This window comes from Phlebotomus papatasi, chromosome 2 (genome assembly GCF_024763615.1).
Source record: "Phlebotomus papatasi isolate M1 chromosome 2, Ppap_2.1, whole genome shotgun sequence".
In the NCBI taxonomy this organism is placed as follows: Eukaryota; Metazoa; Arthropoda; class Insecta; order Diptera; family Psychodidae; genus Phlebotomus; species Phlebotomus papatasi.
Window position 1 is genome coordinate 51,533,950 of NC_077223.1, and position 19,631 is coordinate 51,553,580.

Consider the following 19,631-nt stretch of genomic DNA (forward strand, 5'->3'; position numbering starts at 1 on the left):
CGTCCGTGACCGCGGAGAAGAGCTGGTCAAGTCTCAAATTATGGGAATTAAAAAGAATATGCGAGAATTCGGCGAGAAGCCATTGGATTAAAAAAAATCAAAAATCTAGGAAAATCCTAATAAAATTACCTTTCCAAAAATATTTTTGTTTTTTTTTTATATATACTGTGGTTAATGTTATAGAGCCATTTTTCAGTGGAGAAACTTCAGCATGCTCACGCTTTACGTCAATTGCTGATGCAAGTAACAAAATTTTGAAAAGCATTTTAAAAAAAATCATTGTAATAACAAAATTGATGTAAAAATTTAAAGAAAAGCTTATTCATAGAATTTTCACGAAGAATTGATTCGATCTTGAAATACTTTATTTAAATCAACTGAATTAAAATTTTGATCAAAGTCCATAAGATTAGGATAAATGTCCTAATTCAAAACCATTTTCCAGACACTTTAACTTTGACAGAAGATTCAACACATTAAGTTCATATTTTTTCTGAAGAGAATTACATAAATTTGCTCCTTGACTCTTCTAGAATGTTACTGTTTAGTGAAAATTCTTTAGATATAATTTGAAAACTTCTTAAAGACAAGAAAAATACGCGAGTGTAAAATGCTTCTATTGGAAACAAATTAATCCAAATGGAGACAAGGGAAAGTTTCTAATTGGAGACAAACAGTGTAAGTGAAACCGCGACGAAAGGCTTCCAAAAGCTTGTTGAGTTGCTTTTGAGTGCAGGATTTGTTCTTATTCCTGGTCTTTTCTCCTTTCCTATCTAAATCAATAAGAAAATGTCTCCAAAAAAATGATATATTTCCGGGGTTTCCTATTGAAGCATTGGCAGACACTTCAGAAAAACCCTTTTTTTCACACTGAGAAAAAAAAGAGGGTGCGATTAACTTTTTTTTCTCATAATTTTAACACTTTTTAGGTGTAAAAATATATCAACATTTTTTAATGTTAATTTTACACCTTTTTAAGGGTAAAATTAACATGAAAGAGGGTTACTTTAACCCCTAATACACCTAAAAAGGGTAATATTTACAACGATTTCGGATCAATACTGCAGGGTAAAATTAACATTCCGGAAATGTTATTTTAACTTTTTCGGGTTTCTCTCAGTGCACGAAATAGGTAATTATTTCATTTGAAAACTTCACGTACCGTTAACAATAAGGAGTAGCACTTAATTTAACTAAAATTAGCCAGAAATATGAGATAAATTTTAAACAAAACGAATAAACAATAGTCACTTAATTGTGTTTTTCATTAGAAAACATGGTTAATTGATGAAAAATTCGATGGTGATAAAGTACACTTTTAATTCTTCTGAGAAATTATGAAAGTAAAATTTGTGAATATGAATGGATTGTCGCTTTATTTGAAGCAAAAATAAACTAAATAATGAAACTGTGGTATAGAAAATATATAAATATAATAATTTAGTACTCTATTCATCGTGAAAACAATGACGTTTCCATTTGGAGTAGCGAAAAATTTCCATTTGGAGCAGGTTTTGAATTAGCTTAATTTACCATATTTATTTAAGGCTTCAAATTTTTATTTCATAATTAAAAAGAAATAAATAAAATGGAAATAAATTGTAAATTTATATAATAATGGGAAGAAGTTCATATTGGAATCTAGAATAAATAAACATAACGCTGTAAGAAAATATGAAAAAGTGATTCTATTTTTTTTTTGAGTTTTCTTTGCGTATTATTTGAGGATTGGAAGCCCGTTCACCTTCCTATAGGAATGTTATAAACTGTTTTTTTTTCTGAATAATACTAAAATGCTTACATATTTTCCAATTCCAATGCAAATTCGAGAAACACGTAACCCCTTGGCAATATTCTACACAATGTGGACAGCAAAACAAGGCACGGAAAAATCATAAAAGACACTAAACAAGACAAAAAATACAGATGAAGTAAAAAACGTGGACAGGACGAATCACAGGTTTGGCGAGGCGCGCTCTAGTCACTTGTGAGGGATTCTGTGAGATTTTCAGGATTGTAGCGCACGGCTCCAGTAGCCACTGTGGCTGTTCGCACGAGTTCCTCATTTGAAATCTGATTTAAGATCTGTGTCTTGGACAGGTCATTCATGTAGCTGGGAAAAGCTCCTCCTGACGGTTCATTGAGATCACTCATGCTCACCACATCAAAAATGGACACTCCACCAACTTGCTTCTCGAAGATATTATTCTCAGACTTTGACAGAGCCAATGCCTCAGATTTCAGCATGAACATGGCTTTGGTCGATGGTAGAGCTTCTGTGGATATCTCTTTGCGCGGATCCACAGTAACAGCATCCATCTCCAACTCTGTCACCGATTTAGACATAACATCCTCATCAGCTGGCGTAATACTCACGTCCGAATAGCTACAGTTACCATCGAGATCACCGCGGTAGGAGTGCCGGAAGTGCTTAGGTACTCCCTGACGTTTCCCACGGTGCATCTTTTTGCGATGCGCTACATGACGTATGGCATACTTGTCCTCAGCAAATGGGTGACTATGTACAAAGGCCAGGCGCGCCTGGTCGCCCTCACAACAACTATTTACACACATTAACACACTTGCGTCCACGGGCGCCCCCAAAGCACGCCCCATCAGGCCGTTACCTTCACTCGCTGGCACTTCCGCCACCCGTCTGCCACTCTCATCCATTCCCAAGTCAGCCTCACCTGCACTGGCCATCTCTGCGCCTTCTGTCTTCTCCCTAGTGCCTCCAGATGCTTTTGCTGAAACGAAAAATTAAAGGAAAATATTCTAATGGGGGTCTGTCTTCCTGTTTTAAGGACTTTTAGGAAAAAAAAATCCATTTAGGAATTGTTCTGCAAGGAAATCCTATTATTTGATCCATTTTTGCACCGATTTTAATGATTTTTGATAGATTAAAGAAATAATGTTTAAGCTTGAAAATAATGTAGGGGGAAATGGGGCACCTTTGAATTGAGGCAAGTTTAAAATTGATTTTTTTTCTCCCATTTTTGAGTGAAACTGAGCCTCACAATTCAGCTTCACAATTGTTTTGTGGGGCTAGGCTAGATAAAGTCAAATTCAAAAAGCCCTATTTTAGAGGTACCCCAATTCAAAAGAGCCCCACTTCCCCTTATTAAAAGAAAAATTCGTTCTCAGACCACTCGATTTACTTGAAAAATCAGCATAATTCATATTTAAGAGAAACTGAGACATTAGTAAACATTGGGTAGGATGAATTGCGCACTATCTAGGAATTGTGCTGCGTATTTTATGATAGCGAATACTCAAGAGAAACTAAAGAGACATAGTTCATATTCTTTTGGCAAATAAGTTTTGAAAAAAAGTTTATTACCGTCAAACTGCCCCACCCTCCCCTAAGCTTCCTAAAGCCACCAAGAAGAGTTTTCCTTAAAGAAAATTCTGTGAAATCATTCAAAAACAGATGGCAAAGTGTCCCAGCCTTGTGGAATGCTGGAACTCTCGACCATGAGATAGATCTATCCGTGAAATAACAATAAGCATGTTTTTTGAGTGTGTAACGGTCATTACCGATTAAATTGATTCAAAAGTCATAAATCAATTCTGAACTAGCAAATCGATAAGAAAGTGTGCAAGTTAGAATGATTTTAAAGAAAATTATTAAGTTTCTCAAGTGTGTATGTCATACGTAGAGTTTTAAAGGACTGCAATTAAATTTCCTTTCTAAGTACATTAAAATCTCAAAATTGCCAAAAAGTGAGTTAGCCCCTTGTAATTTCCAAGGAGCGAAATGTAAAGGGCACAATTTATTAAACCTCTGTTTGGAAAAAAAAGGGAAAGGAACAGTTTAAAAGATTCATGGTCTTTATAACTTTTTGGACATGCTAAATAGTCAATATTGCTTAGTTTAAAAATAGTACATGATCGCATGTTTCATGGGTCTCTGTCAAAATCAACATACAGTAGACTCTCTCAAATTCGGGCATTTGGGACCGAAATGTCAACTGGATTAAAGAGAAATTCGGGCAGTAAATTGTTTGAAATGCAACGATTTTTTGTTCATCTGCATTCTCATATTGAGTTTATATGCTCATTGCTATTATAAATTTCATAAAAACCTCTTAATAATGCAAAATAACATCCAAGCTAAGGCAAATCATGACAAATTTGAGCATATTTGCTTCATTTGATAATCACAATCGAATTTGAAAAATGTCAACAAGCTTTTTTTGAATTTAATTTAATTTAACTGCCGCCCGAATTATAAAGTAGCCCGATCTTAAAAGAGTCGAATTAGCGAGAGTCTACTGTAGCCAAAGTCCTGAACGTTAAAATCTCGAAAAGACCAAAATCGCGAAAGTCAAAATCCGGAAGAGCCAAAATCCCGGAAACCCTAAATTCAGAATGTCAAAATCCCGGAAGTCAAAATTCCAAATTCTTAAAAATGTCATAGCAACTCTCACGACTGCACCCGCGCTTTTTGGAAACAAAGGTAAAATTTCTCTGCTTTAGAAAGTTATGTTACTTTTGTCTACACATTATCCTCCGCATAATTTCGTCCCTTTCAGAATTTTGGTCATTCTGGATTTTGGTTTTTCGGAAATTTAACATTCGCGAGTTTGACGTTCAGGATTTAGTCTTTTGGGATTTGGGCTTTTATAATTTTGGCTTTTTTCTGGATTTTGACGCATTCGGCTTTCGGGAGTTCCATCAATTCGGATTTTTTTCTCTGCGGGGTATAGGCTTTTCGGATTTTTTTTCGTACGAGGTTTTGGTTTCAGGATTTGAGGTTTTCGGAAATTTGGCTTTTGGGGATTTTGGTTTTTCGGGATTTTTACCCGTTCGGAAATTCTACCTGCTCGGGATTTCGAATTTAGGGATTTCGACCCATTCTGGATGTTGGATTTTCAAAATTTCTTCGTTTTAGATTTTGGCTTTCAAGATTATGTGTTTGATATTAGTAAACGTATCTACGTAAAAATAAAATGAATAATCGATAAAAAGAGATGGCAAAGCATCCCAGTCCAAGCTTTGCAGTCACGAGATAGAGCTCTCCATGAACTAGTTTTTCTCATGATCTTTTGGTGCTTCCAGGTCTACTAGAGATCAAATTGATTCATAAATCGCAAAAGGATTTGAAAATAAAAAATCGGTACGTAACCGATTCATTACCGATGCGGCCGAGTTTGAAATTACAATACTTTTCCAAAACATCCAAATTTAACCAAATCGGTTGAAAAATAGGCCCTCCAAAGTGGATACACTTTTTCCTTCAAACATCCAATATGACGTTTTTTTTAGGTCATAGGTATGTTTAAACGAAATGTTCACCTGGACTTCCTCTAAAACATATACGAAAATTATTCAAAAAACTTGGGTCAATTTTGAGAGAACTCGAAAAAATATGATTTTTGGGTAATGGAGGAGATTAGGGTAAAAAGAAAAAAAGACCGTCCGAGATCATGTCCACTTATGGGGGGAGGGGGGGGGTATAGACGATCGGAAGCCGATCACTTAAGCTCCAGGACGGTGACAAGTTGAAAAAAAAGTCAATTATATAACTGCTCTCCCTTTGAGTCCGAGCAGAAAAATGGTGGAATAGAACTTCCGAGAAGAAGTTATGCGTAAATTTATTGTTTCGCAATTTTTTTTGAGTGTATAACAATTTAATAACGATATAAATTTGTCAAAAAAATTCAAATCTGACCAAATCGGTTGAAAAATAGGCCCTCCACAGGGTGGTAAATCTTTGACCTTGAATAATTCAAGATGGTGATTTACCCAATATCAAAGCAGGTGTCTATGGACGAAATGTTCAGCTAGGCTTGGACTACCTCTAAAAAGATATCCGAATATGAATGAATATGCCTAAATCAATTTTAAGATAAGTAAGAAAACATGTTTTTCCAGGGGATGGATGGGGTGCGGGGGCTGAGTTAGGTAAATTCGTAGAGAATGTTGACTTTTGGGGATGTCCCGGAAGCCAATATGGTGAAAATTTGAAAAATAAATAGGACTGCTCTCTCGTGGAGTTCGAAAAGTTAAAGTAGAGTAAAAAATGCTCTTTTTCGGGTTTAAAAAGTTTTTTTTTCGCAAAGTATTTTTCAAGCATTCACCAGAAATTGAATGTTAGATTAATTTTCATTATTTTTGGACAGATGTGAAAAAGTCAATAAATTTCTTAAAAGCTCTTACAAGACGACATTATTATGAGCATCCTTTAAGAAAATTTTGATCAGCAACAAAGAAATTTTTTATCAGGAAAAATCCATTTGGAGTTAGCATTAGCTCTAATATTAGATAATGGGCTTTTTTGGAATGCTTTTAACATTAAACAAGAGATATTTCAAAAGCCAGCCAGTAAAGGCGCTTTTCTTGGCTGAAAATCCTCTTAAAGTGAGCCACATCTTAGCAAAAGTGGGCTATTTTAATACACTAAGAAAAAACTGTAGAGTTAAAGCAACTCTATCGCCGAGTTGAATTAACTCGTAGTATATTGATGTAGGGGAGACTGGGGCAAAATTTGTTAAAACGAAAATTTCAATATTCACTATTTTCTAAAATAAAAGAGACTGAACTTGAGACTGACTTCTTAAATTTACAAAGTTTCAAGGGATTCTAGGAAGAATTATGTAAAATAAAAAATATGAAATTTTGAGCCGTGTTTTTGGAATATTTGACTTACAGAAAATATCAATACTGATTAGCTCAATTTAAGCACATTTCTCGTTAAGATAGAGAAAAATTATCTCCGACAAAGTTGTAAAGGAATAAATTTCCTATAAAAATATGTCAATTTTATATTTTTAACGTTTGCGAGAGTAAAATGTCACAAATTATCCGAAGACTGACAAAATTTGCCTTAGCAATTTTGAGAATCTCTACAAAATCGACTTTTAGAAAATGATTCGAAAATCACATTTCTTTCGAGATAGAGGTAAATAGTCTTCTGCAATGTTGTAGAGCAGTAAATTTCCTATAAGAATATGCTCAAACGTTTAAGTTTTCTCAGAGCTCGTGAAAGAATTAAATATGCGTTTTGACAAGTTTTGCCCCAGTCTCCCCTAATTGTTACTCTTTTTCGTTGTAAATTTTAGTAAATAAAGTTGAAAAAACTTTTCGTGCGAGTTAAATTAATTCGTCGTATATCGATGTAATTATTACTTTTTATTGATGTAAAATTTCATCTCGACTGAAGTATATGCTTAAGTGTTTTCGTTTTTATAATATACTTCAGGCAAGAAGATTTTCGTGTGACAAAGTAGAAGAAAATATAAAAAAAAGAAAATGATAAAATAAAAAAAAACATAACATTGAAACGAGTTATTTTAACTCTTAAAAAGAGTTATTTTCAGTCTTAAAAAAAGTTATTTACACTCTTTTGTCAAGTATATTTTAGAATAAAAAAATTAAAACAACTTTTCAGAATATTACACCTAAATAGAAGTAAAATCAACTTTAAAATATGGTTAATCGAAAATCACAACGAAAAAGGGTCTATTCAACATTGATTTGATTAAGTTTTACTCGATTATTTTTCTGAGTGAAGGAAAATGCCTATGATGGGCTCCATAAAAAATAAACTCACCTCTCATGAAACCTTGCTCATTTTGCGATGGTAAGCTTGTCTCATCTTCTTCATCAGCATCGTCATCTTCATCATCCCCTTCAGCATCGATCATTGAATCGTCATCCGCCAGAGAAAGGCTATCATGGGGCGATGTTGTAGACAGAGCCGTTGTGCTAGAGTAAATCTGTCCAGTGTAATACTTTTCTGGATTCTCCTCATGTGGTTCACAGGGAACAATCCAAGAGAAATTGAACATGGTCGTATTGATCTCCTGCGTCAGCCATGGATCAGTCATCAGTTGCTTCATTGTGCACCTTGTCTTGGGATTCTTATCTAGCATCGTGATCAGTAGGGCTTCCAGTCCAGCCGACACTTTATGTGGCATCACAAGATCTGCATGAAGAGTCTCCTCAACGTCCACGAAGGGATTCTCAAAGAACATTATCACGTACAGTGTCACTCCCAGTGACCACATTTCAAGTTCTGGTCCGGCATATTTATTTCCCGCAAGGACTTCCGGACTGCAGTATTCGGTGGTGCCGAAGAATGTTGAAAATAATTTTCCGTCTTCCATAAAAGTCGCCGAACCAAAATCAATGAGTTTTACATGGAAATTGTGGTCAATGATGATGTTCTCATCTTTGATGTCTCGATGGAGGATCTTCAGGCTGTGCAAATAGTCTACAGCTGCGGCAATTTGTCTAAAGATGTAACAGCCCAATTTTTCATCCATCATCGGCAATCGATCAATAAATTCAAACAAATCCATTCCTGATCCGTGTTTCTCCATTACCAGTTGAAAGAACTTATCATTCTCAAAGACATCAAGCACTTGGACAATATTCGGGTGCTTTACCGTTGTCAACAGGTACACTTCCATTGGCACCTCTCTTTTTTCCTCAGTCATCACCATAAATTGTGGGCAGAGTTTTTCTTTTAGAATAAACTTGGCAATTACCAGCAAACGATCAGAATTCCTGTAAGCCATCTTCACATAACCATAAGCACCTTTACCGATTTGCTTGAGAGTCGTGTAATGCTTATTAAATTCTCCACTGATCTGTTCCTCTTCACACTGGGACACAAGGGACATGGAATTGGGACGGCTGGTATTCTGGGCAGCCGTCACCTGATAAAGAAACAGTTGCATATTTTTCACATTGCATGCAAAATAGAGATGGCAAAGCGTCCCAGCTTTTCGGAATGCTCAAACTCACGAGATAGAGCTCACCGTGAATTAATTTTTCGCATGATCTTTTGGTGCTTACTAATCTTACTAGAGATTAGATTGAATCATAGATCACAAAAACATTCCAAAATAGAAAATTAGTAAAGAAATCATCATTTTAGAATGTTCTGGCATGAGTTTTACAAGAATATGGACAAACAAAAAATGTAAAGACGAGAAAGATAAGTTATATGATGTCGAACCGATTTATTACTGACTTCAAGATCTTTCCAAAAAATCCAAATTTAACCAGATCGGTTGAAAAATAGGCGCTCTATACTGGTTAAACTTAGACCTTCAAAAATTCAAGTTGGCGATTTTTTTTAGGTCATTTATGTTTGGGCGAAATGTTCGCCTGGACCACCTTCAAAACATATTTAAAAGTAAAAGAAATCGTAAGAGCCGTTTTCGGAATAAACCAAAAAATACGGTTTTCGAAGGGATGAAGGGCGGTGTAGGGGGAAAAACGTCTGGAGATACGTTGATTTTTCATTGGGGGTCACCGAACCCCGGAAGTTGATATCCTTAACCATTTAAGTACCGAACCCAGACCAATTCCCCTGGAAAGAGGTAAAGGGGATGAAATAATATCGTCGATTTTAACGGATTGAGTTCTGCTAGATAGATACGATTTGAGCAGTTTTATGCCGGAGGAAGAAAACGAATGTAAAGTTTCCAATTTATTTAGAAAAATTTTTCGTGGTTGATACAGTCAAAAGCCTTAGAAAAACCTAATAGAATGAGGATTGAGAACTGTTTTTGATCAAGACTGACACAGATGTCGTGATGTACACGTAACAGCGCACTAATCGTGCTGTGATGTTTACGGAATCCGGACTGGAACTAAGAAAGTAAGTTATTTTGGTTTACATATACTTCAATTTGGTCTTTTAATAGTATCTCAAGAGGTTTTAACAAGCTTGGTAAAATACTTATCAGTCGATAGTCACTGCAGACAGATGGACAGGAAACCTTAGGTATAGGTGTAACAATCGCATATTTCCACACGCCAGGGAAACAGGCAGTGGTAATGCAATAGTTATAGAGATCGCACACACGTGGAAGAATTAAACCAGGCAATGGTTTAAGGAACCCAATAGGTATTCTATTTATGACCACAGGCATTGGAGGATACTTTGGAAAAAGCTATTAAAATCTCAATAGGAACCACAGATCTAAAGGAAAATGCTGATAAACCATTACTCGTGGAATTAGAAATTGAAGAGGAGGTAGGATTGTGATTACCAACAAAGAATTTGTTAAGATCATCCGCTGAGACCTTAGAAGCCACACTATCAGAGCTCCGATTAGTGATGCCCAGTTGATCTATATTTTTCCACAGTTTTTTAGAGGGAAGTACAACGTCTAATTGACGAGCGAAAAAAGACTTTTTAATGGATTTTATTAACTTTTGTACCTGTTGTCTAAGGACACGGTAACGAGAAAGGTGCTCAACGAGATGAGTTCGCCGCCAAAGCTTATATGCTTTATCACGCTCCTTAGAAGCCTGGACAACCAAAGAATTAAGCCAGAGAGAAGAGTCAGGAGGAATAAGTATCCTCTTAGTTGGAACATGCTTGTTATAAAGGTGTGAAATAAGATTGTTAAAATAATTTAGGCGCTCGGTAGCACAAGGAATGGTATATATATAAGAAATCCCAATTCAGCTGGCTTGCATCAGACAAAAGAGCACTCCAGCTAGTTTTATTGAGATCACGGATTTGCCTAAATTGAAGGGGTTGACGATCTTTAGGTATACAAAGAGATATAAAGATTAAGCCATGATCGGATATATGGGCGACATTGCATTGACCGTGTTTAGCAATTAAGCAGATATCACTTTTTCTTACTAAAAAGATATCAAGTAGAGACTGCAATCGAGTAGAACCGAAGTGATGCACGAAAATTTTGACATTGAGTCGATTTTGATAATATTTTCCTTGATTCTGTTTCATAACTTGAATTCCGGGTGGGAATTTGTTTTCTTAGACTTAGTTATATTGCATAAATAAATGGTTTTTGTAATGATATATAGTAAAGAATTTAAATTCAGTGACCAAGTCAACAAAATCTCTGCTTTGGCAAGGTTCCCGATCTTTCGAGACAATAGTCTTGATCACAGGGACGGAATTTCAGGGGCATGGATGGTGAAGACGACTGGTCAAGGGACTATCTTATAGGACTGTTAGTAACGAAAAGGCATGTGGGTAGAAAAAGGCAGAACTCTCTCTCTTCTTGGCGGACCGTCGTGCAGTGCAGACGTTTTTAGGAATGGCTCCTCGCGAACCATCTTCGTGACGGTTTTGTCTACGCAGTTTCGCCAGCTTAGAGACTAAATGGTTACAGATAACGGCTTGGGGCCTTCGGGGGAAACCCCCATAACTCGACCCAATGATCGTTAACATTCCGCCCATTTTTCCCCCAACCTTCTCGTTTCCCTTTCCCTCCAAACCCATATTTTTCGGAATTATGTTTTAGAGATTACCCAGGCGAACATTTCGTCGAAAAATACTCTTTAATCATTCCTAATTACGGTTTTTTTCAAGGTCAAAGGTTAAAAAGGCTCTAGAAAGCGTATTTCTCAGTTTGAAGGTATCATGTTTGGGATCATTGGAAAGGTCTTTGAATTTCTGAGAAGTCTAAACCGGTTTCAATTGGTTATGAACCAGTTATAAACAGATAAGTAATTTTTGGCTCAAAAGTCATTCTTCAGCTATTTTGGAGTAACTTTTGAGTGATGAATCGGTTCAAATCGGTTGTGAACAAGTAAACGGTAAATGATGTAAGGGTACTTCTGAGATATAGTATCTAATACGGGCTTCAGACATAAGGCTGAATTGCTCTGATTTTTTATCAATCAGGATTTTTTGAGAAAGTTTAACTTAGGATTGGATTATTAAAATATAAATGACCTATCAGGCTTTCAAAAAGCATTAAAAGTGCTCTGCTCTTAGAATTTTGAAACCTTCGGGAACTGGGCTAAACCTCTAGTCTGAAGACCACTTAAGAAATGAGTTCGAGCATTTCGCAAAGCATGGGATCTGATGCATCTTAGTAGACTTACCTTAATCGCCTGCCCCAGGGAATTCTCCACTGTACTTGTGACGCTATTAAAAGTCAGCGTGAGATTCTGATGTCGTTCTTCTTCGTCATTTAGCTCATAGTCAGTGTCTGGATCTCTACAGATCCACACACAGTATACTTTCCCTCCACACGGGAGCGTCTGACTTGAGATGGTATACAGGATGTCTATAATGTTTCCATCGCAGTGAATAGCCTCCCCTTTGTACTTTCCATCCGTAAAAGGAGGCTGACTCCTCCTGGTAGCTGAAGATCTCCTGACTTCCATGACATTCCTACTGTTGGGCGGTTGAGGTTTCTTAGCTCCCTGGGAGAGATTATTCAACTCCTCAGGCTGCGATGTGGCACTCAAGTAGCTTCTGTCCGTTTCATTAACTGGCGTCAGAAGATCAGAATCAGCTGGAGCAGCTACAGGAGCACAATTGAGTTCCTTTGTGAAACCCATGCACTCAGAATTGATTAAATTGTTAACAGTATTGGCTACATTCTTATTATTTTCGTAATTTTCAGCTGCTAGAACATGATCAGAGACAGATTTTGCCATTGCAGCTACATTGGATGCCTCCATATCTGATCTGGTATCACTGGACAGAGATTTCAGGTTGCTCATGTCATCAGAAAGTTCAGAAATGGCTGAACAACTAACTTTCGATGATGTAAAATCTAAGCAAACCTTCCCAGCATCTGCAGAATTGGACATTGTATCTGTTCGTTCAACATAAACTGGATCAGTTTCCGTTTCTGACTCCTCATTTCCCAAGGATGAAATTGTGGCATTGCGACTACGATTGTACCCGACATATTCAAGTTCTTGACCAAAATTCGGAACAATTTTTGTAATGTGCTGCCCTAGAATCTTTCCCTGTGCATAGCCAAACATTAACATGGAAAAATGATGATTGCACGATTCAATAATTCCAGATTCTTCTATCACTACCAGGCCACTGAGATTGGTAAACACCCAAATTGTTACAATGTACAGAGGAGCAGAAGCATCATCCTCTTCACCAGGCTCTTGACGCGTGATCATGAGACAGAGTGGAAAGGATATTCCATCAAAAGTCCTCCCAGTGGCTTTTTGTTTACGAACATGCTTGGGAATGGGTCCAGGATTATCAGGATCTGGTAGATGAATGGCAGGAATCAAACTGGTAACATCCATCCCTTTGAACTGATCAGCAGAATCTAGTTGGAATAGCAATAGCGCGTCATAATCTCCAGAAACTACAAAACCACTACGATCAATCACTAATTCAGCTACTCTTCTCTCAACAGGTTCAGCAACTGCCAGGCACCTTCCCTCTGAATCTATCTGCCGTATCCACAGAGAGACAGCAATTGGATTCCCAGCTTTAGTATTCATTTCAACTACCTTTCCACTCAACAATACCATCGTACCATCTTCACTATTTAACTGCCCCTCAGCCAAAGCTGAAACATGTTGCTTGTTCTTATTAGCTAACAATGATCCAAATTGCATCTCACACAATTCCCTCGAACTAAAACCCAGCAACAAACATGCATTGTTGTTCACAATTAGGATCTGGGAAGTCTTTGAGTCAATTGTGAAAACAGCCTTATTTGGATTTATTTCTGACTTGGGAATTCGCATGAGGGATTCTGATGCAGCTGACGCCACCAGAGAACCACTAGTGAATGGGCTTCCGGTGCTACCTGGTGTAAAGCACCCTTTGGCCCTTCGGGCCGTGAATCGAACGCCATTTGCGCCGTCCACGCGGATCTTCTCCATGTCGAGACGCTTCTGGCGCCAGTGGAGTAATCTCTTCACATTTGCCTGGCCATCTGGAGGCTCAGGCAGGCGTCTGGGTACACTTTGGGGGCACTCAAAGGAATTGATAGTTTTTCTTGGGCGAGATTTATGGTGCGGTGTGTGGAATCTGCAAAGAGATACCCAAGTTGTAACGTACTATTCAGACATTTAAAAAAAAAAACAGCAATAATATCTCTCGCTTTTTTAAAAATACTTAAGACTACTAGGGTAAATGTCCTAATTCAAAACCATTTCCAGACACATTAACTTTGACAGAAGATTCAGCACATAGTTCTTATTTTTTCTGAAGAGAATTACATAAATTTGCTCCTTGACTCTTCTAGAATGTTACTGTTTAGTGAATATTCTTTAAATATGATTTGAAAACTTCTTAAATACAAGAAAAATACGCGGGTGCAAAATGCTTCTATTGCAAATAAATTAATCCAAATGGAGACAAGGGAAATTTTCTAATTGGAGACAACCAGTGTAAGTGAAACCGCGACGAAAGGCTTCCAATTTATTGAGTTGCTCCTGAGTGTAGGATTTGTTCTTATTCTTGGTCTTTTTTCCTTTCCCATCTAAAACAATAAGAAAATCTCTCCAAAAAAATCATATTTCTAGGGTTTCCTATTGAAGCATTTGCAGACACTTAAAAAAAAAACCTTTTTGTTCACGAAATAGGTCATTATTTCATTTGAAAACTTCACGTACCGTTAACAATAAAGATTAGCACTTAATTTAACTAAAATTAGCCAGAAATATGACATAAATATTAAATAAATCGAACAAACAACAGTCACTTAATTGTGTTTTTCATTGGAAAGCATGGTCGATCGATGAAAAATTAGGTGGTGAAAAGATACACTTTTAATTTTTCTGAGAAGTCAACAAATTAAAAAATGTGAAAATGAATGGATTTTCGCTTTATTTGGAGCAAAATTAACTAAATAATGAAACTGTGGTATAAAAATATATAAATATAATAATTTAGTACTGTATTAGGTGAGATTCTTAACAATCTCACCTACTATAATCCTAACAAAATTTCATGTCGTCCGATCGACCTCAAACTTGGCCAAAATGTGTTTCAGCACTTCCTGATCACGAATATATATGTGGCTAATTTACGTTCCCGGCCGGCTGGCCGGCCGGCCGCTCTTTGGAGCTTAATAGCTCCTAAACTAAAAAAGATATCGACTTGCGGTTTTCGGCAAAGGTTATATATCAGGTGAAAATTGCAACTTGGTGCATTGACCCCCCACCCCCCCACCCCTCCTTCCGCCATTTTGAAGACCCCCCTTTTTTTGTTTTCTCAATAGCTCCGCCCCTATGGCATCGAGCGGGCTCAAATTTTAGTATGTTATAGCTGGGCCTTAGAGCTTTCCATCAATACCAAACTTAAGGTGCCCTGACCCCCCAGACCCGAGCTATAAGGGTCCAAAAAAAATTTCTTAAAATGGCCATAACTTCGGTTCTAATTGTCAGAATTTAAAAAGTGAGGGCTTTTTGGAAAGCTCTCGTGAAATGCCACTTCCCCTTCTAACATCGCAAGTTCATAAAACCACCGCTAGGGGCGCTATTATTAAAAAGAAAATTTTTAAATCTTATAAGTTAAATAACTCAAAAATTCCATTGTGCATCGGGCTGAAATTTTAGTATGTTGTAGCCGTTGATTATACCTATCAAACAAAAAAAACCTTAAGTCGATCCATAACCCCTGACCCGAGCTATAAGGGGTCAAAGTTCGAACATTGACCGGCCTCTATCTCCGGTTTTAATTAACATAGCGACCTAAATTTTACCTTTTTGGTTTCGTCTCGATGAGCACTTTCAGATGGAAGTTCAAAAAGTCACCACAGGTGGCGCTGTGATAGCGTCAAAATTCATCGAAATTCAAAGTCACTTTTCTCAAAAACGGCATTGTGCAAGTTAATGAAATTTTAGTATGTTGTAGTCCAGTCTAGGACGTTTCCAAAATGGTGCGTATGCGCGCTGTGGTTTCAATAGAACCGGAGATATGAGGGGTCAAAGTTCACAAAATTCAAAAAATCATATCTCCGGTTCTATGTGACCGATTTTGATGAATGAGGGCTTAAACGAAAGATCTCACCAAATGCTACAACTTTCTAGAACATTTGAACTTTGTGGGACCAACACCAGGGGCGCCACAGTCGAAAAACCAATTTCAATATCACATAACCTCAATTATCTCGACTGTCGCTGAACCAATTTTGATGATTACTTCGACATAATTGTAGAGCACATTTGTCTCTACATTTCGTCCATACATCATTTTCCACTCAGACTACGCTATCACTTCGATTTTGCCGTTTAAGTGTGAAAAAATTGATTTTTCCCATAATAACGCTTTGAAATCACTCAGATGCCAATTTGACTGCCTCTACTCCAGCAAGACACTTAAAATAGGGTTTTAAATGGAAAGTCCCACAAAATACAACAATTCCTTGATATAGTTGAAGTTCAACAAATAACTACTTGGGGCACTCTGGATGAAAAAACGATTTAAGAAACAAAAAACCTCGCTTATCTTGGCTTCTGAGTAATCGATAAGATCATGTTCTATGGGAAAATTATAGAGAACATTCTGGTCTACATTTCACCCATATATCACTTTTCTATCAGTTCATCCAAATCCTTGATATTTTGGTTTAAATACAAAATTTGTATAATTTCACGAATTTGATTCAAGATAACTGAATGGCGTCTCCCAACTTCAGCTCTAAATCGAATTTGCATGCACTCCGAGTTAGCTCACGTTAAGAATCTCACCTACATAAGCCGGTTAGGATTATCTGTCCCTTTATCATGAAAACAATGACGTTTCCATTTGGAGTAGCGAAAAATTTCCATTTGGAGCAGGTTTTGAATTAGTTTAATTTACCCTACCCTCTGCCTATAAATGAGATTATGATGTACTCCTATCATTATGGCTCCGGCATACCTTTTAGATCAAGAAAATTTCGTGAAGTCGAAATTCGAGTCCCTTTCTTTCTCACTAGCTTTGCATATGCCTCTATCATTTTTTTAACACTCTTCTTCTTCTTTTATACATCACAACAAATTCAATTTAGCTTAATCGAAATTGGAGTGCGAAAAAATAATATAGATATAGGGTGGAATGACCGACTATCGCCATGTTTAGGAAAAAATTAAATTCATTTAATCATAACTTTTGAATCCTTGTTACAAGATAAGTCAAATTTGACACAAAGTTACTTAGATGTATTGGCTCTAGATACGTGAAAACAATAATCCTAGAACATAACGCTGGACTACTTAAAAAACTGATTTTTATTAATAATGCAAAAATAACCATTTCGTCGCCACTTTTTACCACTTTTCGCCAGTTTTGTAAAATTTGTAACCACTTCTCGCCACCCACTTGAAAGAACCACACTCGGTTATTTTAGGCAATGCTATGAAAAGAATACATTCACCATTTCTCTTTCCTTGTGATCACTTTATTATTACTCTCTTTAAATGATTTTTCTTCACTTTTATTTGAGAAATCAAATTATGGGGCTTTTGCAGAAAGTAAACAATGCAGATTTGACAACTGAGAATGTACGAAGTGAAGTTAGCGTCGCCTATTGAAGAGATATGGCGACAGGTGGTAAAATCAATTCCAGAATATTACCACTTCTCGCCATGCCTCATTTTTATACAAAAATAATATAAAATGAAATATTAATTGACTAAATACAAATTTTATGTATTTCACAAGTGCAATTAAATATTCAATAGACAAATTATATACCCAAATAGGTATTTTTGGCCTGATGAAAATTTGACGACACTTAATACATTTGGTAAGAGATGTTGGATTCGATGCACTTGCTTAAAATATTGCTCTAAAAAGTGATCAAAATTGTGAATCCAAAACGAATAATTATTATTTTTCGATTCTATGCGTAGAAGCAGAAACAATACAAAAAATTGCGACTCATTTATTTCATAAATTGCGAAAAATAGCGATTTCAATGTAAGTGGCGAGAAGTGGGGCACTGGCGAGAACTGGGATTCCACCCTATTCAAAATGTGACAGAAAGAATGGAATATAAATTTTGATTTCATGAAATTTTCCTGAAATTATACGTATCCTAAAAAAAATTATACGTTCAGAATAGAACCACAACTTATGATCTCAAATAAAAAAAAATGCAATAAACCACTTCTTTCACTTTTGTATAAATTGGCCTAATTATGCGGTTACGTAGGTTACGATAACTAAAATACACCATAAATTCATTAAATATTTTTTTTAAACTTAATAAAAAAATATTTACAGTAGAGTCCCGCTATAGGCCATCGCTCTATAGTCCACAATTTATCGACCGTTGATTTCAAAACACTGATTTTGAGTTAGGTTATGTTTTTTAGTACGCGACATGAAATGTTATCATAATTATTTTAATATTTTTGGCAAACTTAATTGAGTAGTTGTGATAATTGTGATCCACAATGAAGAAAGCAAGGACAAGTACCACAATCGCAAAGAAAGTGGAAGCCGTCGAGCAATTTCAATACTAAAAGTCGTCGATAATTTTAAAAAAAATGACATCGACTATAGCGCGACCCAAGTGTCAAATCTGGAACCAAATATGGCCTATAGCGAGGCTCTACTGTAATTCAAGCTTTTAAGCATATAAAAGTCGAATATTTAAACTATATTTTCTGAAATATTCATTAAAAAATTTTAAAAATTCAACCCTTGGAGTCTGGTTTTACGGAAACATTTTTTTTTGAAAAGTACTTAATGAGTCATGTGATGGACCACTCGCTCTATGATGCAAGTGTCCCGGGTTCGAATCCCCTTTAGGTCACCAGGAATTTTTCTGGCATTAAAGGTGTTCGGATTCCATCCAGTGAGCTTAACTGCCCTTGATTCCACGGGACATGGGACTGACAACCTCATCCCACATAAAAAAATAATAATAGGGGAAAGTACTCTCCCTTCGAATGTTCATGCCTTATCAATAACTGATGATAAGCTTACTAATGTTTAATAGAAATGTGTAAGTTTCTTACGGAAAGTAAAAGCAAATTCACATTATTCGAAGGCATGAACGTTTGAAGGGAGAGTACTTTCCCCTACATGTCTAGAAATCTCCTTGCGGGAAGGCCTAGTTCCTTCATGGAATGTTATGCGTATAAACGTATAAACATATACTAAACATTTCAAGAAAAGTGATCGTTTCTATGCTTTCGAAAAAAATCTCAGAAAACAGGTGGTTTTTAGCTATCTAATAAGTGGAACCTCTTTAAACGGGGTACGTAGGTCACGAAGACTAAAATAACATCATATTTTGTCTAATTTTTTTCAACTTAATAAAAGGTTCCCGGTCAAAATCCCGAACGCGAAAATCCCGAAAGCCAAAATCCCGAATTCTTAAGTGTCACAGCTACTCCCACGATTGCACCTGCGCTTGCTGGAGGCAAAGGGAAATCTTCTGTGTCTTAGGAAATTATTCTAAACATTTTCCTCCATATAATTTCATTCCTTTCAGGATTTTGAAAATTCGGGATTTTGGCTTTCGGGATTTCGGCTTTCGAGATTTTGGCTGCCACCGGTTTATACATATTTTAAAGATGGAGAATAGTTCATAATTAAGATATTTACTATTAACAAAAACATTTCGTAAAACCATTCCTTAATCTCCAACTTTTCCCCAAACGTACGACTTTTTTTGGGACGGAGGGAGTAGCATCTAAGTCACGAGTTCGAGCAATTCGCAATCGCAAAGCCTTGGAGACTTTGCCATCCCTTTTTAAAAGTTTTTTTTCTAATATTATTACAATTAGCGCTGTGCTGTATGAAATCAATAATTTGAAATCATAGTTAGGGGAAAGTCGTCTGCCTTTAAATTCAGCAGCCTTCAAATGTTGCGATTTTTTCGTTGTTCTCAAAAGCATAAATTATATTCTATTAACTATTAGGTAGCTATCCATCATCCTCACAAATCATCAAAAAATGGAGAGCCTAGCTCCTA

The 19,631-nt window shown here is 36.4% G+C and overlaps 1 protein-coding gene across 3 annotated transcripts in view; it reads right to left on the minus strand.

The window, feature by feature from the left end:
• Nucleotides 1-328: 328 nt before the first annotated feature.
• Nucleotides 329-19,631, minus strand: part of LOC129801450 (PAS domain-containing serine/threonine-protein kinase) — a 40,567-nt gene continuing 21,264 nt past the window's right edge. For all 3 annotated transcript variants that reach the window (XM_055846516.1, XM_055846518.1, XM_055846517.1), the window contains 3 exons: nt 11,830-13,744; nt 7,556-8,666; nt 329-2,747 (listed from right to left, as the gene is read on the minus strand). In XM_055846516.1, the coding sequence (XP_055702491.1) occupies nt 1,978-2,747; nt 7,556-8,666; nt 11,830-13,744 (3,796 nt within the window). In that variant the 3' untranslated portion in view covers nt 329-1,977. The remainder of the gene's footprint in view (nt 2,748-7,555; nt 8,667-11,829; nt 13,745-19,631) is intronic.